Source organism: Sphaerodactylus townsendi, linkage group LG16 (assembly GCF_021028975.2).
Source record: "Sphaerodactylus townsendi isolate TG3544 linkage group LG16, MPM_Stown_v2.3, whole genome shotgun sequence".
In the NCBI taxonomy this organism is placed as follows: domain Eukaryota; kingdom Metazoa; phylum Chordata; class Lepidosauria; order Squamata; family Sphaerodactylidae; genus Sphaerodactylus; species Sphaerodactylus townsendi.
In genome coordinates, this window is record NC_059440.1 from 3452438 (window position 1) to 3472770 (window position 20333).

General features: G+C 46.6%; 1 protein-coding gene across 1 annotated transcript; it reads right to left on the reverse strand.

Annotated features, from left to right (window-relative positions):
• Positions 1-3064: 3064 nt before the first annotated feature.
• On the reverse strand, positions 3065-11585 carry MRPS23 (mitochondrial ribosomal protein S23). The gene is made up of 5 exons (XM_048518453.1): positions 11433-11585; positions 9328-9504; positions 6311-6388; positions 5597-5720; positions 3065-3386 (listed from the first exon to the last, which is right to left on the reverse strand). Exons 1-5 carry the CDS (start codon positions 11474-11476, stop codon positions 3237-3239), a joined length of 573 nt encoding a protein of 190 aa, XP_048374410.1. The 5' UTR covers positions 11477-11585; the 3' UTR covers positions 3065-3236.
• Positions 11586-20333: the final 8748 nt, after the last annotated feature.

The window sequence follows — 20333 nt, forward strand, 5'->3', positions numbered from 1 at the left end:
CAATCCCCGATATAGTCCCGGTTTCAACGGTGGTCTTAGGATCGGCCCCAGTGCTATGCCACGGTGGGATTCTTGGGAGCATCACCAAAATACGCAGTCCAGGAATCGCTCAATGGACTCCTGTGTTGCCGCGATGAAAGGTGGTCAGGCCCGCCTTCCTCCTCGCGTGACAGGTTGCATCTGAGGTTTGTAATCCACACGGAAACGGGCAGATATCCGATCCACAGGCGCCGATCCATAGACAGCCTAAACGCACTCATGCGTAAGTCCACATGATCGTCTTTCCTCGGTCCCTCGTCCCAACGGAGTAAGGGAAGACTCGTGGTTGATAATGTAGGACGGGAAAGAGTTACCAGCGCAGACCCAAGCTCTCCCGCACGGGTTCCTCCAAATCCATAAGGGAAAGCTCGAGCTCCTCTTTGGGGCTACCGCACCTTCCACAGATTCAGGAATATTCAACCTCTCCATGCCGACACCAGAGGTCCGGCTGCACTGAATTGAAGATAGATGAACTAGGGATTCCTGCCACAATGTAAGGAATTCCATAGAAGCAGAAATAAAAGGCTTTTGGTAAAAGACCGCTTATTCAGACATCCTAGAAAAGCTCAACCGTATTACACCTAACGCGGCAGGAATAAAGTCTCCCGCCAGAAGCACAGGTTATAACTCTGTCCATCCCATCCCCCCTCCCGGATTCCCATGGGAACGGAGTTCTCATCTCTCTCGCAGAGATAAGGTCTCCGCCAGAGTCTCCGCCACAGATGCTGGCCCATCGCCCGGGTTATGGAATGCAGTCAAGGCCAGGCGGCTGTCCCGATCATCAACACCATTGAATCCTTTACAGAGGGTCTTCAAATCAGAAGTTTTCATGCTAACAGCTGTCACTGAAGCCTTTTCAAGACCACGAAAGGAAATGCCATCTTCTCACCCTGTAGCTAGCTAGGGCATCTGTGGAGTCCTGTGTTAGCCATGAGGCTCTGAGTCAGGGCTGACTAGAAGACAGCCGAGGTTTCGACATGGCTTTGCTCCTATCTGTCACTCATTTGCATGCTAAATGAAGGCTTTTAGGGAATGCATTGGAAGAGCCACCACGACTCGGAGAGGTATTATAATGAATGAACTATGGTAACTAAAGGGGACATAAGCAAGACGAAAGGAGGGGGACTGAAGACTGCCAGCCTTGGAATCTATGGCCCTTTCCGCACGGGCCAAAATCAACGATTTCAGCCAGGTAAAACACTGTTTTGGCGGGGACCCTTCACATAGGCGCCGCTGCCAAATCGACGCAGCAGCGCTCTGTTCCTTTTCTGCCTTGCATAACTCAACACAGCTCACATTATATACACAACTAGCGGGCCCGGCCACGCGTTGCTGTGGCTGAGTCTGGTGAAGTGGAAAAGAAAGAAAAGGGGAAGTGAACGGTTCGAAAACAGTGTTTTCCAACCTCGCTCAGGGAGTGAGGTTTTTAGCAAAAGCCGGCTTCCAGTTGGTGCCATGCGAACGGCATCGGGTGGCAGCCGGCATTTCTCCCCCGGCCCTCCCAAACTTTGCTTACCTCCAGTCTCCTTCCGTCGCATTGTTCAGGCCAGGAGACACGCCTCCTGGCCTCCGACTTCAGGGTCCTTGCTCTGGCGGGGGGGCGGGGGATGTCCCCTGGCCTCCACAACGCAATGGAAGGAGACCGGAGGTAAGCAACGTTTGGGAGCAGCTGCGCCGCAGGTGGTGCGCCCAGCGGGACCCTCCGTGCGAACGATCCCACGGGGGTGCATCGGCATAAACTATGCCGATGCGCCCCCGCAAGCTGGCCGTGCGGAAAGGGCCTATGAGACAGTCGCCAATCCCTTTGGGTGGTTGGGTAACTGCTGGTTATTGAAAGGATGGATGAGGTACAGCTGAAAGAATAACTTCAAAACTAACCCTAAGAACTGATTGCTGTGAGCTAAAGCCAACCTGCTCAGGGGCTGTGCAGAGATGCCCCAATTCTTTGCCTTACAGGGGGGGCAACCTATGGCGCTCCAGATGTTCATGGACTACAATTCCCATCAGCCCCTGCCAGCATGGCCAATTCTTTCAAAGGACATAATTAAATTGTGACCTATGTTTTTATAATTGTCGTTTTATCCATACTGTTCTAATGTGTTTTTTTATAATTGTGTATATAACGTGAGCTGTGTTGAGTGATGTAAGGCAGAAAGGCAGCCAATCAATGTTTTAAATAATAAAAGTAAAGTGGGCCCTAAATCCTAATATAAAATATGAGGATCTCATGCCTTTATACAACAAGATATAAAAGGTATGCAGAAAAGACTTTCTCTCCCTCTCCAGTAATACTAGAATGTTCATGAACAATGTTTTCAAGGTCAACAAAAAGAAGGAATTATTTGCACAGTGCATGAATAACACGCCCATGCCGTCCCAAGATGGTGGCAAGGGCAATTATTTGTTCATTATTCTATTGCCACTTCATAACCATAAAGTTTTGCAGGTCTTTAAGAGAGGGACAGAAAAAAAATCAGAGTGGTTTGATTTGTTAAGCTATTATTATTATTATTATTATTATTATTATTATACACATAACAACACAGCACAAGTGTCTGGAATTCATCTCTGAATATCGAGTCCTTCCCAAGGACCTAGGATATTAGAGGTATTTGCGTAGAATGTGTGCAGTTCCTAGAAGTGCTGCTTTCTACAGCATGTGGACTGATGTTCTGTCCAAGTTTAGGCTTTCCATATTATTATTATTATTAATTAAATTTATAGGCCGCCTCATCCCCGAAGGGGCGCCAATGAGACCTCCATCTTGAGGGAGCACCATCTTGAGGGCGCCAATGAGACCTCCATCTTGAGGGAGCTCCATCTTGAGGGCGCCAATGAGACCGCCATCTTGAGGGAGCACACCACTCAAAACCAATGGTCAACATTAAACACTGCTTTAGCAGAAAGAAACCAGAGAGAAAACACAGGCGCAGCTGAGTTCTCTCGCTACATTTCCCTGCTGTATTCCCTGCCCAGCCCAATTAGCCTTTCAAACTGTTGACGCTGAAAATATTCTGGCAAGTTGTAGTTCCGACAAAAGTTTTTAATTAGCTGATCCATTTTGACATGCAGTATTTTCCCATGTGACAAGACACGTCAAAAGAGGATCGTCCAAGAAAGCCCGAGTCTCTTGACCAAAAGCAGTTCTTGGGCAAAAGGCTCATCATATGTGTGATGCAATCACACTGCAGCAACCCTTAAGATGGTACAGAGTCTTCTTTTTGCACTTCTGCAGGATCGGCTCTCTGGGCTTGAGTGTCACCCTGCATCTCCTGCAGCACACTCTGGAGTACTGCGGTTGTCACAGGATCCTTGGACTTGGTTTCCTCCGGAACTTGCTGGGCTGCCTGTAGGGCAAAGACAAATCAGCACCACAGTGTTCAAGAATGGAGCTCAGATGGGATCTTCCATTCCCATATAATACATCTAATATTGATTCAAACATGGTAAGGCAGAGCACATCCTTCATAAAGGAGGAGGAGGAGGAGGAGGAGGAGGAGGAGGAAGAAGAAGAAGAAGAAGAAGAAGAAGAAGAAGAAGAAGAAGAAGAAGAAGAAGAAGAAGAAGAAGAAGAAGAAGAAGAAGAAGAAGAAGAAGAAGAAGAAGAAGAAGAAGAAGAAGAAGAAGAAGAAGAAGAAGAAGAAGAAGAGGAGGAGAACAACAACAACAACAACATAAGAACATAAGAACTAGCCTGCTGGATCAAACCAGAGTCCATCTAGTCCAGCACTCTGCTACTCACAGTGGCCCACCAGGTGCCTTTGGGAGCTCACACGCAGGATGTGAAAGCAATGGCCTGCTGCTGCTGCTGCTCCTGAGCACCTGGTCTGCTAAGGCATTTGCAATCTCAGATCAAGGAGGATCAAGATTGGTACTGTATATACTGGCGTATAAGACTACTTTTGAACCCTGGGAAATCATCTGTGAAGTCTGGGGTCATCTTATACGCCGGGTACTCTTATATGGCGAATATATCCCAAACTCTGGAAATTTTAACTGGAAAAGTGGGGGGTCAGCTCTTTATACTCCAGTCAGTCGTCTTTATACTGCCGGTATATAAATGTAGCCATAGATCGACTTCTCCTCCATAAATCTGTCCAAGCCCTTTTTAAAGCTATCCAGGTTAGTGGCCATCACAACCTCCTGGGGCAGCATATTCCAAACACCCAATCACACGCTATGGAAGAAGTGTTTCCTTTATTAGTCCTAATTCCTTCCCCCCCCAGCATTTTCTTACAGTGAATGCCCCTGGTTCTAGTATTGTGGAGAAAGAGAGAAAAATTTCTCTGTCAACATTTTCTACCCCATGCATAATTTTATAGACTTCAATCATATCCCTCAGACGCCTCTCTCCAAACTAAAGAGTCCCAAACGCTGCAGGCCTCTCCCTCCCTTCTTATCCCCCCTTTCTCTCCTGCAGGAGACTCAAAGGGACTGACAACCTCCTTGCCCTTCCCCCCTCACAACAAACACCCTGTGAGGTAGGTGGGGCTGAGAGAGCTCCGAGAAGCTGTGACTAGCCCAAGGACACCCAGCTGGCGTGTGTGGGAGTGCACAGGCTAATCTGAATTCCCCAGAGAAGCCTCCACAGCTCAGGCGGTAGAGCTGGGAATCGACCCGGTTCCTCCAGATTAGATACACGAGCTCTTGACCTCCTACGCCACTGCTGCTCCTCCATACCCATAGGCAGAAGGTCCTGGTACTTTCCATGTCCACGCAGGCCTGTAGGGCTTTTGGCAGTGGGGAGGTCCAGGGTTTTTCCCTGCTCCCCATACCGCCAAAAAACCCTTTTGGAGGTGGCGAGGCAGCGCTGCAGCAGTGCCATGACCGGCTGCCTCCAGGTTTGGATTCGGGTGTCTGTCATTAATATTAAGCAATCTAGTTATTTCTTACTATATTCTCATTGATTACGTTTTTAAAAGGAGCTAATAAACAGATACATATAATTTTTGTACATCGAAAATAGAGTTATAATAGTTGCAGAGGTTCTTACTCTAATCAGGTTATTAAAATGATATTTTAACTTAATTTGAAATTATCTACACACACACACACACACACACACACACAGATAATGACTGTCCCCCCCCCCACCTCCCCCCATCTGCTGTTACTTCCCTGCATTATTGGTAATCAGGATTTTTGTCACGATTGTAAACTTTGCTGAATCTTATTTAAACTGTCACGTGGTTCTAATAAGGGGCTGTACATGACCTGGAATGAGCTTTTGTGGTACAAAAATTCAGTAAATGCATCTTACAAGCACGAAAGCAAAATATATTGTTTAACATCTGATTAATTTAAAGCCACGGGCGCAAGAACTGCACCCCACATAGTTCCGCATAGCTCAGAAGGCCTTGTTACATTGAGACCATTCAGTAATTGAGAGGAAGTGCAACATACTGCCCAATTGCTGACCTCTTTATTCTGCAAGAGGATTAATTTGGATTCTGCGGGCTCAGGCAGTAGCTGCTCTGATCTGACTTTCAGCTATTAAGCTTTCACTTCCGGGTCACGCAATAATTCACCTCACACAGCAACTCTCTGCCATACTTACACTGCCTGTCGCTTTTCTTCGCAAGAGAATTCCCTCAGCCATGAGAGCTTTCCCTGTTTCTTCAAACAGTCTGTCCTCGTCCACCTCTCCCTGCTCCTGCAGTTCAGTGTATTTCTCAACAAACCTGGAATCCAACGTGCATGAAATCAGCCAAATCATTATCAAGCAGGGAAAATAAGCAAAGCAAAGCAAAGCCTTTATTGGCATACATAAAACAACAGCAACAAAACACAACAAACATAAAAATTTTAAAAGGCAAAAAGGATAACCTCAGATAAATACATATTATTACTGGCTCTGAATTGTTTCCGTAACAAAGCTTGCAACCTCTTCACAAAAAACAGAATCAGAATTGTTCAACAAGAGAAATAATCTAATCGAATCTGTTAACTCAGATTGGAAGAGAGGGTGTAGATTGACATATTTAGATCCAATTTTAGCAAATTTGGTGCAATGTAATAGCTGGTGAGCCAGTGTTTCGACTACCTTAGAATTACAGCTACACAACCTTTTAGATTTTTCCAGGTTATTAAACCTGCCATGTAGTAAGGCAGATGGCATAACATTGAATCTAGCAATTATGAAGGCTCTCCTTGAGCAGGGGTTGGTTAGAAAATATAAGCCATACGTGAGCCATACGACCCAAGCAGGGAAAATAAATTTCCATTCCCTTTGCTCCGAGGAATATCCTCAGGTCAGTGTTCATCCACTTACCTTTGACAGGTGGATTTAAAGTTTAATTTGGACAGCTGAAAGGCCTTTGGACCATTTCCATAAGCTTCATAAAATTTCCTGTAAAGTAAGAAAGATATTTCAGTTTGGGAAGACTGACATTATAATCATCAATAAGGATTCAAAGGACATTACAACTGGCATGGCTGGAAGCAGAGGTGGGATCCAGCAGGTTCTCACAGGTTCCCGAGAGTAGGTTACTAATTATTTGTGTGTGCCGAGAGGGGGTTACTAATTGGTGATTTTGCCATGGGATTTTTGCCTTAGTGATGCCCCTCCTCTCAGCAGTAGCGCGCAGAACTTGAAGCAATCTAGCAGGAGGTGCACCGGCGTGCGTGGCAGCCTGAGCCTGCGTGCATTCGTTTCCTGCGTCCTTGCCACAGCCCCGCCCAGGAATGCCCCACCCCCGGAATGCCTGGCCATGCCCCCGTCATGCCCTGCCCAGCCCCATTGGCGCTACGCCACAGTTTGAATCCCACCACCATGGGAACCTGTTAGTAAAATTTTTGGATCCCACCACTGGCTGGAAGATGCATGAATGTGGCAGCCTTGCTGGAGCTAAACTGTGCCTCTATGAGTCCCGAGAAACTCCAGCCTGTGTCCTGTTACCTGTGAACTGTGACCATCCGGCAGACGATACAGGTCTATCAAAACTAGGACAAAGAGGCTCAGAGACAGCTTCTACTCTAGAGTTGTGGCTTTGCTGAACTCCGTGGCTTCGTGTTGATGTGTTTGGGGCTGTGTAGGGATGGGTGGAGGAAGGGGAAAGGGAGGATGGGGTATGAGTCTGAAATTGCGTGCATCGAGGAATGCTGCTGTACATTTCGTTGTGCGTGCGCAATGACAATAAAAATGCTCATGCTTATGTCGCTGTAAAAACAAAAAAGCAAAATTTGTGCTGGTGCCCAGACAGAAAACCAAAATGAAATGGGACCGTGATGTCCCACAGAGGACCTGTTCATCCCCCCACCCCTCCCACCCCCATCCTGTTATACTCTCACAATCTCCAAGACCAACCAACAATGATCCCAGGGATTATGTCAAGGATGGGGCCAAGGCACACTCGAAAGAGCACGTGCTTTGCAGAATATCCCATGCTCAAAGCCAGGTATCCACAATTAAAGGGGCCACAGGCCTTAGGAAAGACTGTTCTCTGTTTGAGAACATAAGAACAAGCCAGCTTGGACAATGTCGGGACTGATAGTGAACTGCATATTTTCAATCAGATCCGCGAAAGACTGAGGGATCTGGAACATCATTGTTTCTATCCAACAAAGGCAGCTGTATGCTCTCCCCGCTCCCTCGGAATACAACCAAGTTACAGAGTAAGAGCTAAATATCTCTCATCTCTGTTATCCATCAACCAACGTCGTGCATTCATGCTAGCACGCCTCAATATTTTCCCATCAGCGGAAACCTCAGGGAGATACCTCCAGATCCCTAAACATCAGAGACTATGCCGCTAAGTGGATGTGGATCTATAGAAACCATAACTCATGTTCTTCTGGAATGCTGTCTTCACAGTAACCTGCGCATGATTTTAATTCACCCTCTGCTGCTTCCAAGACTTGAGCACTCCAAGTTCCAGGCCACTCGCTTTCTGCTAAGTGACTGTAATCCATCGATCACCTTGGCAGTGGCTAAATTCTTGGAAAGCATTTTAAATACCCATATTTAAATGTTTTAAAAGTTTTCTCTTTTAAATGTTTTAAAAGTTTTCTCTTTTCTCTTTTAAATGGAAATAATTCGTATGCCATTAAAGGTTAAAATGAAATGAAATGAAAGAACAAGCCAGCTGGATCAGACCAGGCTCCATCTAGTCCAGCTCTCTGCTACTCGCAGTGGCCCACCAGGTGCCTTTGGGAGCTCACGTACAGGATGTGAAAGCAATGGCCTTCTGCAGCTGCTGCTCCTGAGCACCTGGTCTGCTAAGGCATTTGCAATCTCAGATCAAGGAGGATCACAATTGGTAGCCATAAATCGACTTCTCCTCCATATATCTGTCCAAGCCCCTTTTAAAGCTCTCCAGGTGAGTGGCCATCATCACCTCCTGTGGCAGCATCTTCCAAACACCAATCACACGTGGCGTGAAGAAGTGTTTCCTTTTATTAGTCCTAATTCTTCCCCCCAGCTTTTTCAATGGATGCCCCCCTGGTTCTAGGATTGTGAGAAAGAGAGAAAGAGAGAGAGAACTTGGGAGAGCTGTGGCCTGGCAAACTGGACAATGGAACAACAGTCAGATGCAGTATCGAGCAAAGATCCTAATGCAGTCCTACACCTGTGGCACGGTGGCCAGGTTGCTGGCTCCTCTGGTAACTACCCAACCTTATACTACCGTTTTCTCTACAGAATGCTCCCTGCAGACTTCAGATGGACTATTTCAAGTGGCCGGCAAACCCAAGTTTTAGTTTTTAGCAATATGCAGATTTCCAATAGCAAGAACAGTTGCTCAATACAAGAGCTGCTTCTCAGCATCTCCCATCCCTTCCAAAACCATGTCTTCCTGCTTGCATCACTCTTGCAAGAAGAAGGAGGAGGAGGAGGAGGAGGAGTTGTTGTTTGGATTTATATCCCCCCTTTCTCTCCTGCAGGAGACTCAAAGGGGCTGACAATCTCCTTGCCCTTCCCCCCTCACAACAAACACCCTGTGAGGTAGGTGGGGCTGAGAGAGCTCTGAGAAGCTGTGACTAGCCCAAGGTCACCCAGCTGGCGTGTGTGGGAGTGCACAGGCTAATCTGAATTCCCCAGATAAGCCTCCACAGCTCAGGCGGCAGAGCTGGGAATCAAACCCGGTTCCTCCAGATTAGATACACGAGCTCTTAACCTCCTACGCCACTGCTGCTCCTTGACAAGACTTCTCAATTTCAAATACAGCATTACAGGCATCCTTGAAACCGGCAAGTGAAATTCCATCTGCTAAAAGCAAGACTCTGAAACTACCAATCAGTTCTGGAATTCTACTTTCAAAAGACAAACAGAGAAATGCCCCCAAGACTTACGCTCGGATCTCATCTTCCTTGTAAAAAATGGTAGGGACGGTGACCTTCACTTTGCCATATTGCGGACGAAGCTCCTGATAGACAGGTTCCTTCAGTGGGGGGAAAGCAGCATAAACATCATACCAGACTGGTTTCTTGGATTCGGGCATCACTCCAGAACGCACGAGGTCCCTTGTCCTAGGAAAAAGATAGAGATATGCCGAAGTGAAGAACTGGGTCAGGAAAAGTCACCCCAAAAGCAGACATCCCATATCTGCCCCCCCCCGCCCCCCTCTTGGAAACTGGACTAATCATTTACGAAGAAACATTTCTAGTCCAAAACAGCAGCTTTACTCTCTATGCTGAAGATAATTTTCTGTTTTCCACTAATTATAGAAAGCAGAGTATTCATTCTTTCCCCTTCTCTGGCAGCGTTTCACAGAAAGCTCCAGCCTCTTTATAAGAAAATGTTTTGACCAAACAGATTTTTTGTTGTTGTTGAAGGCTTTCACAGCCGGATTCAAGTGGTTGTGTTGGATTTTCTGGGCTGTGTGGCCGTGGTCTGGTGGATCTTGTTCCTAATGTTTCGCCTGCATCTGCAGCTGGCAACTTCAGAGGTGTATCACAGAGGGAAGTCTGTTACGCACTGTGTCCAGTGAGAAGGGGTATAAATTGTCATGTCCTCAGGTGAAGAACCAGCCACCCAAACACAGGATTTACATTCACCAATACTGCTGCTGCTGCAGAGAATGCAAATGTGAGTCACTCCCTGGACTGAACCCCCCCCCCCCCCCGCAATACTATACTATCAACCACATCTTTGAATATTGATTGATTGATTGATTGATTGATTGATTGATTGATTGGATTTCTACACCACCCCATCCCCGAAGGGCTCTGGGGGGTGTACAACACAAAAGAACAACATAATCAATTAAAACATTTATAGAATAGCAAGTTCCACCCAACACTTACTGACTGTATTGTCAAAGGCTTTCACGGCCAGATTCAACTGGTTGTGGTGGGTTTTCCGGACTGTGTGGCCGTGGTCTGGTAGATCTTGTTCCTAACATTTCTCCGGCATCTTCAGAGTTGTATCACAGAGGGAAGTCTGAAAGCGTGTAAAAGACTTTTCTCTGTGATACACCTCTGAAGATGCCAGCCACAGATGCCGGCGAAACTTTAGGAACAAGATCCGCCAGACCACGGCTGCACAGCCCGGAAAACCCACCAGAACCAGATTTTCCCCCCTCGCTTTGGCTTCTTGCTCTCTCCTTCCCTCTCTGCTCCCCCAGACAGACTATTTTATGTCCAAGAGCATTGCTGTCACTTTGCTGCATCGGACTCCCTCCATTTCTGTTGCTCAGACAGTGCATTTCTATTTGCTCATTGCGAGATGGGATTTTCATGAAACCATGCTCTGAAAATTGGCCATGCTGGCAGGGGCTGATGGGAATTGTAGTCCATAACATCTGGAGTGCCAAAGGTTCAGCCAATTGGCCATGCTGGCAGGGGCTGATGGGAATTGTAGTCCATGAACATCTGGAGTGCCAAAGGTTCAGCCAATTTGCAATGCTGGCAGGGGCTGATGGGAATTTTAGTCCATGAACATCTGGAGTGCCAAAGGTTCAGCCAATTGGCCATGCTGGCAGGGGCTGATGGGAATTGTAGTCCATGAACATCTGGAGTGCCATAGGTTCACCATCACGAATTATTTTCGGGTAGGTCTTCTTTTCAGAGAAACAAGGCATGCAGGTATGTGTACGTGCCCGTGAAAGTGTATGTGTGTAGATATGCATGTTCATGTGCGTGTGTGTTCAGTGTGCATTTTCATTCCATCGTGGGCACGCAAATATCTGTGAGATGTATGTCTACACGCAGGTTTACGCATGCGCACACAAATGCACGCGAAGCAGCCAGGTCTTCCAGCACAGATGATTGACAGCTGAGGAGTGCTGAGCAAAGCCTCTCCTTGGAGGGATCAGCAGCATTGCGCCCCCCCCCCCCCCCGCTTCAGGCCGACGTCCCTTCGTTCCGCTCCCCCCAAATGTCCCCTCCCGGTTCCACCTTCCACCCCCTCCGCCCGAACCGCAGCCAGGCGCCCGTCGCCTCCCCGCCCGTCTCACCGCGTGAACACCGTCCCCAACTTCTCCAGCCTACTACCGGCCATGACGGCGCCTCGGGCCCAGCTAGGCCTTTCTTAGCAACAAGGTCTCCGGCCCTTAGCAACAAGCCGTACCCGGAAGTACGAAGCCTCGCGAGACTGGCGGAGGTGGGCGTCAAAGGGGTGCAGTCGCTTTGGGTTCCCTAGAAAGACGTTCGGTTGCTTATCGCAAGTTCTACATTGTGCCTGGCGGGGAAGTCAACGACAAACCAATCTCTTGTCTTCTTTTTTATTGTTTTATGCCTTGTAGTCTTCACTGGCACATCGTTGTAATTGGACTTTAATTTAAATTCAAGAGTAGCATAAAGATGTTTTTTAAAATAAATACATTAGAAACGAAAACGGTTCTTTTTTTTAAATTACAACTCTGCGCAATAAAATTGGTAAATAAAAGGTTATTTAAAGCGTCACAAGAATGTTGTATTTATTTATTTATTTATATTTATATACCGCCCTCCCCGAAGGCTATATTAATAACCCGCCCACCCCCCACCCCAATCCCCATTATCAGGGAAGGAATCGCTCCTCGGCCGCCCCCTGCTGCCTGTACCGCCCGTTGCTTGCTGGGCTGCCTGATTTTAATAATGGGAAAACCCATACAGTGGTAGCAAACCTTTGGCACTCCAGACGTTATGGACTACAATCCCCATCACCCCCTGCCAGCATGGCCAATTGGCTGGTGGGAATTGTAGTCCATAACATCTGGAGTGCCAGAGGTTCGCCATCACCTGCCTGATTTTAATTCAGCTGCAGCTGGAACCACCACTGCGCCGTCCGCCGCACCAGGCAGCCGTGCTTTTTGCTTCCTGCACTCACCGACCCTTCAAATATGTCCTTTTCAAACATTCCAACAGCTAAATGGAAAATTAGGATCCTGCGGCACCTCTTTTGGATTGACGCCAGCTTTATTTCACCAACGTATCGGAAGTGAAGGGTTGTCGGTTTTATGGACAATTTTACTTTGCTTCCTACTGTTTTTAGGACTCTTGCCCCGCAAATGGAGTAGGGCCGATTGCAACCGGAAGTGGTGCTTGCGTGGAGCTCTTTCCTCCAAGCATCTATTTTGAAAGAAAAAGAACGGGATGATTGACAGCCAGGCAGATGCTGTTGCAAAACGGAGGGGAAAGGATGGATTAGTGGATCGAGGCAGAAGCAATCGGCGGCCGAGTCAAGTGAACTCACCAGGCTTAATTCAGCAACATGTGCTTTTTAATTAAACCTATCTATCTATCTATCTATCTATCTATCTATCTATCTATCTATCTATCTATCTATCTATCTATCTATCTATCTATCTATCTACCATTTCATCTTGTTTGCCTACCATCTACCTTTGAGCTCCTACCTACCCACCACCCATCGAGAGAGAGGTAGGTAGGCAGGCAGTGGTGGCAGGTGGTAGGTAGGTAGGTAGGTAGGTAGGTAGGTAGGTAGGTAGGTAGGTAGGTAGGTAGGTAGGGAGAGAGAGAGAGAGAGAGAGAGAGAGAGAGAGAGAGAGAATGCAAACTATATAGAGCGTACAAGTAGAGAAACCTGAATATTTTAGACTGATCCTTCGTACTTGCGCACTCTCATTTAGACTGATCCTTCGTACTTGCGCACTCTCAAGGAAGACCCAAAATGATGTACAGTATCAGTCTTCCTCCTCTTTATCCACATCCATTTGAAGTAGGTCAGGCTGAGAAAGGTTGACCTGGCGCAAGGTCACCCAGTGAACTTTAGCGGCACGTAGGATTTGAACCAGGATCTCCAACTTTTATTGACACTATGATCATTGCCCTGCTTCCCAGGTTGTTAGCCAGTTAAAACCAATATCATTCATTCATTCATTCAGCCTTTATTTGGCATAACCAATATAAAATCACATCAACATACAAACTTGTATGTTGTATGTAACAAATAGCAAATAGAGTTGATTCATACTATTGCTGGGGGTGATTTGTGAGAGATTTACATGCTTAATACCCACTTGCACTGGTTTGGAGTTGTTTCTCAGGCTAACAACCTACCTCATAGGGTTGTTGTGATTAGGAAATTAGGAAAAGAGTTGGTGGGGAGAGAGCCATGTATGTTTTGATGGGAGTGGGAGGTGTTTTGTGAGCTGGTACAAAAAATCATTGTTTGGTCATGGTGGGGGAGGGTGGCTGCCCATACGCGGGGTGTGTGTGTGCCAAACCCAGGTTTTGTCCCCGGGCACCAGTTTGCCTAGTGTCCCTGCTTATGGGACACTTCCAATAGAAAATTTGCAGCCATTTTGCAGATTGGAGCATCAGAGTTATTTAATAAAAACAATAATCTGCTTGTAAAACCAATATCAGTAATGCAATAAAACATGTAAAAACAGGGTGTCAGGTCCAGACTAAGTGTAGCTACAACAAGGCAAACATCAATTTGGTACTCCCCCTCTATTGACAGCCTGGTTTATTTGTCTGATTGAGACATGTCTTCTCCCTATCTCCTTTCCACACTCTGGGTGCTGAAGGACATATGACCAGGTGCAATGGGGTGGGGGTGGGGACAACCAGAGGTGGGATCCAGCAGGTTCTCACCAGTTCCCGAGAGTGGGTTACTAATTATTTGTGTGTGCCGAGGGGGGGTTGCTAATTGGGTCCGCTTTTCCGTTAGAAATTCCATTAGGTCCCAAATCATAAAGTCCTGTTGTTTCCTATGTGGCTGGTTAGCGAAGGTAGAAAACGGGATAATTCTCCCTGTTGGGCTGTTTTAAAAACATGTTTTAGAAATAGGGTAAAGTTCCTTGCTTAAGGAAAGTCTCCTTCTTTTGATTTCTAGAAACAAAATTAAGTATTTGAAAGTATTTGACAGGCAGTCGACTAGAGGGGAAGTAGTTGCTTCTGTTGGCAGTAGACGATAGGACTTGCTATAATGAGTTTAGATTATGGACAGAAAGATACCAGGTGGAAATTAGGAACTTTTTTTTACAGTAAGAGTTTTTTTACAGTAACAGAGAAATTATTAATGCCCCGCCCCCGGAATGCCCGGCCACACCCCCGTCGTCTCCCGCCCAGCCCCATTGGTGCTACGGCAACGTTTGAATCCACCACCATGGGAACCTGTTACTAAAAATTTTGGATCCCTCCACTGGGGACAACCTTCTTTTGACCTTCTTGATTATTTCTGAATTGTGAAAGCAAGAATGTACAAGTCCTGCCCGCCCCTCACAGAAGAAAGCACACACAGAGAAGAGGGGCAGAAGTTCTGCAACTTAAGACAGATTCCAATCCTTAAATGCCAACCAGATGGCCCAAAACGCAGCCCAGATGGCTTGGACTCGGAGAGACTGGAAGTTTTTCAGCGAGGAATCTCTCAGCTTTGTTTCCTTGGGGAAAATAGAAATAGATGTGCACTTTGTGCTATTTCCATAGGACCCACAAATACTTGCAGATAATTTCTATGCAATCTTTCGCTTTGGGAAAAAAACTCACACCAGGTGACAGTCATTGACAAAGGAGAGGGCCTTTTCTCTCTTTGTTTGTTCAGCTTATAGCTATAAGAAGCAATGGCATATCACCAACGGGACAGGGGGGCGACGCCCCAGGCAGCGCCGCAGCAGGGGTGTGGTGGAGGCGTTCTGGGGCAGGGGCAGGCAATGCCACGGCAGGGGCACAGGGTGCACGCACGCCCCGGGCACAGTTCCCCCTTACTCTGCCCCTGATCGAAAGGGCTCCTCAATGGGCATGGTTGAATAGATGTTGGTTATTTCAGTGGAAGCATTTGATGGCTAGTGGTTATGTAGGCGCAGAAGAAAGAAAGAGGAAAAGAGAATGTAGACAGAAGGAAAAGAGAATGTAGAGAAAGAGAGAGAAGGGTTTTGGATTCAACAAGAAAGGTTATTTCTTCTTTCCCTCTATTATTTTTCCTATAATGGAGAGATGGCAACCATAATGCTGCTGACCAAAGAAATCATGCAGGCCTTAAACCTATTCTTTTAATGCTGCTAGCTTAGCCTAATAGCTCCAAAAATGCCCCTTTGTTCACAGTTATACAAAATGTGCAAATCAAACTGTTTTCAAGATCCCGCTGTACCCAAAAGATACCTTAAAGTTGCCCTTTGTCTTCCTGAGACAATAGAAAGGCCTATGGGAAAGTTCAGGCTCTTTGTCTAAGACATAGGCAACTAGAAACATTAATGATAAGCAGAAACAAGGGTTTTTGATTCATATAATGTCAAAGAGTGAAATACTGACATCTTCCAATGGGGATTTTGGACAACCCCAAAGTGCTGTGGGAACAGGGAAAATCTCCACCTTTTGTGTGATTGATTGATGATTTGGGCATTTTGGGGTGTATTCTTTGCTGCCATTTTGATATTGCTTGTCATTAATACTATAAAAGTGAGAACCCAGCGCCATTTTAGGTGTGGCTCCCCTGATTATTGTCTTGCCCGCAGTTGGCCGAATAAAGATCTTTCTGATTTTATTCTGTATCGGCTTGAGCTTCTTTGAGCTTCTTTATTTTAATTCGTTACTCCGTTGTAACCGTTACAAGTGCCTGGAAACACCCAGACTGTTCAGATGGGAGTAGGAGTGAGACACTTTGCAGCTAAAGGAGGCAGAAGATGGATCTTGCATTCTGGAGGAGATACATAGTAGAGGAATGGGTTACAAGGAGAGGCAACAGACTTTTAAAAGGAACTGATGGGCTGGATACTGACCCCATGCTGTGTATTGGTGGAAGAGACAAATATTATAAAAACGCTGTTAATTCCATTATATTCCCCTACCACAATGAAAAGAACACTGAGACATTTTAGCCGGAATAGTCAAGGAATAGTCATGAACCTCCATGAAGTTTTCAAACCTCGGATCTGGAAATCACGGAAACAGTAGATCTGTTCTAAAGCCTTTAATTCAGAGCGTAGGTAACATTGTAAAAGAGGAATCTGGCGATACCCACACAAACCCCTTACCTGTATCCCGTTGCCCCCTCCCACTGAGCCAAACGGCTTCTACTCTCCTCCACAGACTACAAAGCATTCGCTACAAAGCATTGCGAGCCTGGGAACCGTTCACACCTTCCTTTGATAAGATCAGTGTCCGGGAAGACGCCGGGCTTTCACCCCACGTCAGAGGATGATACGCCACCTCCCCCTGCCCTACCTGCCATTTGGCACTGGCAGGGTCAGTCCTGACAGAACCTATGGCTCAGTGGTAGAGCATCTACTTTGCATTCAAAAGGTTCCTATTTCAATTCCCAGCATCCCCAGTTCTAAGGATCCATTGGTAGGTGATGCGAAAGACCTCTACTGGACTGAATCTGTACAAGGCAACTTAGTGGGCATTCATGTGACCATAAACCTTACGATGGATCGAACCATCATGCCCAGTGGTGGTCAATACAATAAATATGTCAGAGATTCCATAATTCTCAAGTGTTTTCTGCCATTCAAAGGAAACGTAACTGTGTTCCGGGTGTGTGTGTGTGTAACAATAATAGGAGCAGCAGTGGTGTAGGAGGTTAAGAGCTCATGTATCTAATCTGGAGGAACGGGGTTAGATTCCCAGCTCTGCCGCCTGAGCTGTGGAGGCTTATCTGGAGAATTCAGATTAGCCTGGGCACTCCCACACACGCCAGCTGGGTGACCTTGGGCTAGTCACAGCTTCTCGGAGCTCTCTCAGCCCCACCTACCTCACATGGTGTTTGTTGTGAGGGGGGAAGGGCAAGGAGATTGTAAGCCCCTTTGAGTCTCCTGCAGGAGAGAAAGGGGGGATATAAATCCAAACTCTTCTCCTCTTCTTCTTCCCTTGCCAAGGTCAAGATCTAAGGGTTTAAAGTATAGGTGTGGGGACTCTCTTTGCCTGAGATTAGCTCTCAGTGAGAACAGGTAGTACTCATGTGTTTATCCTGAGAGCTGTTCCTTGAACGTTGCCCGTGCTTCCTACATGTCTCCACCAGATGGCATCATGCGCAGCACTTCATAGGCGACCTTAATTTGTGCAGTAATTTACTCCTCCCAGTCTTTGATTTATGGGCTGGAACACCTGCACCAAGGCGCTCTAGGCACACAACATTCTCATACCTCTGATGTTTCCCGGAATCATTGTGTACAAGAGAAGCCCCAAGAATACTGATTGGTGGGCCTCAGAGATTCCTGTCATTCTTTCCCATTGCAGGAATGGCTTCTTCTGAACCTAAGGAGAACTCTTCAGTGCCTCTTCGAGACAACATTAGGAATGTTGGACGCATCCCTTACTTGGGCACCTCAGAGGCGTAACCTGATTGTTTGGAGAACATCCAAGAGAGATTAGCAAGAGGTTTATTTACACCCAGAGGTCTGCAGTCATCTCTGGACTTCTGATCCAGAATACTTTTTGTTTCAAGATTACATGAAAGGCAAACCTGGTCTCCACAATCAGACCAGTGTGACCAGAGGTGGGACCCAGCAGGTTCTCACAGGTTCCCGAGAGTAGGTTACTAATTATTTGTGTGTGCCGAGAGGGGGTTACTGATGGGTGATTTTGCCACACGATTTTGGCCTTAGTTACGCCCCTCCTCTCAGCAGCAGCGCGCAGAACTTGAAGCAGTCTAGCAGGAGGTGCGCCGGCGTGCTACGCCACAGTTTGAATCCCACCACCATGGGAACCTGTTACTAAAATTTTTGGATCCCATCACTGAGTGTGACTACTTTTTCTGACTATGCCAATAAAGGCTTATGTATGTATATATATCAGCCAGGATCCTGCCCAAAAGTGGACCAATGCAGGGCCAGAAGATGGCCAAGGGGCCTCCAATTCACTTGCTGCATCAATATTTGCAGGGAAGTTGCGTTGAAGTGACAAGACTTTGTTTGTAAAAAGGCCAAATTCCTAATTTTTTTTTTTACTTTCCCCAGTTAAAGGGAAATTAAAGACTGAATCACCCTAAACCATTGAGCTGGGTGAGAGCTAACAGATTCAATGGAGGCCAAATAAAAAAAAAACTTCTTTGTGGTGCTCCTGGTGTCTCATAGTTCTTCACAAACACTCTATAAGATGTCCCTGATACTTCATCATGAGTAAGCTGCTAAGCTCACGCTTGTTGTCTAAAGTCCCATTTTCTATTTCTTACCTCAGTATACAAAGGAGCTAATTTTAAACAGGGGTGAAGTCATTCTGTCGATGGCCTCAGAGAGACCATGAGGCCACTCATCCATAAGTACATCTAAAGAATCACTGGAGGGAATTAAATCTCACAGAGCATTCTGGAAACCCAGTGGATCAGTGAGCATAAATCTGCTCATTGCCTATGCGGGGGCGGGGATGGTGATTCCCAGGTGGCCCTTCAGGGAAAAACAGCATGCCATGCGATTGAATCTGGCCCAGATCTTCACCCACCATAAAGATCAAACCCAGTGTGTGGCCGGCTTGGTGTGTGGGATGAGATACAACCTAGGAGAGTCCTCGTGTCACCATGGAAATATCTAGGTGCAAACTCAAGGTTGATAAATGGGATTAAAAAGGTCCTTTTTGGAATGCTGGAATTCCATTTCCCTGGAATGCTGATTCATCTGATGCTCGAAAAGCGTGATGGAGACATCCAGCTGTAGGCTGGTTGCTATTCACCTTTAGCTTTTCCAGAATACCTTAATGCAGGGGTCTGCAACCTGCGGCTGCCAATTGGCCATGCTGGCAGGGGATTATGGGATTTGTAGTCCATGAACATCTGGAGAACCGCAGGTTGCTGACCCCCTGCCTTAATGCGATTCATGATCTCCCCGCTGCAAGGCAAGGGAATCAAGGCTGTAGCACGAAAGAATAAGCCCTGTTTTAGGCGTGTGTATGAATAAGCGCCCCCAGGGGATTGGGTGGTATAAAAGTCCAATCAATCAATCAATCAATCAATCAATCAATCAATCAATCAATCAATCAATCAATCAATCAATCAATCAATCAATCAGCAAACAAAGCCTTAAGAGAGTACAACATGACTTTATTATATGAATTACTATTAAACATCTTTAAGAAAAAAATTGTGTATGGAAATAAATTCTAAAATAGCAACACACACCAACATCACAGAAGTCTTTTTTGATGGTCTTTTTTAAAAAAAAAAAACCCTTTTTGTTTTTGTTTTTTTTAGAGAAAGCGATACAAACGTTACTGAGGATTGTACATTGTTCAACAGGAGAAACAGAACTTGGTTTTTCTCAAGCCCACCTTGGATGCTCTGAAACCCGTTTTTTTTTTGTCTGATTCAAAAAAAGTAAAGATCGGCAAGAAACCTCCCAGCTGCTTCCGGAACGTACTCCATGGGTTAGATTGGTCGACGAGTCTGGTGGGTTCAAACCCAGTGGCCAGACGGCAAGCGTTCTTGCTTCGGCCCATCCCCAGTTGCTCTCCAGACTTCCGTGCTAGCTGCCCAGGGGCCAAATCCTAGCACAGGGCTGCAATGAATTGTATTTCCTGCACAGGTTTGGGTTCCTAGCACGGACATGGCAGTGCTGAGCTCCTCCTCCCAACTTCAGCGAGGCAGGACAGAAGAAAGCCCTGTCGGGACGGCACTGCTTGCCGGCCAGCCGGCCTGCTGGCATGGGAATTTGGTCACCGACTTTGAGACGCGGCCTCTGAGAATTTCTAAATCTCCAGAATGCACGGACGGAAATGGCAGGACCGGGAGGGTGGATTCTAAGGCAGAAGCTGAGTTCCCCCCAAACTCTGCCTTCCTCGAGCCCCACCCTGAAATCTCCAGCAATGTTCCAAGATGCAGCTGGCAACCCTATTTGGAAGCGTGTCCGTTGAGCATAACAAAAATGTGCACTGTTGTATGAGCGCTTGTTATAGAAAAGGTCCCCCTATCCCTCCCCCCAAAAAAGTAAGGGGAAGGTGGCCCTGTGATCTTTGAACCGACACAAATAATGGCCATTAAC

Excerpts from the sequence above, each read along its gene's own strand:
- MRPS23 (XM_048518453.1), bottom strand. The coding sequence starts at position 11,476 with ATGGCCGGTAGTAGGCTGGAGAAGTTGGGGACGGTGTTCACGCG. Across the intron at positions 9,505-11,432 it reads TTGGGGACGGTGTTCACGCG|GACAAGGGACCTCGTGCGTT; the intron begins GTGAGACGGGCG and ends TCTTTTTCCTAG. Across the intron at positions 5,721-6,310 it reads TTTAAATCCACCTGTCAAAG|GTTTGTTGAGAAATACACTG; the intron begins GTAAGTGGATGA and ends GTTGGATTCCAG.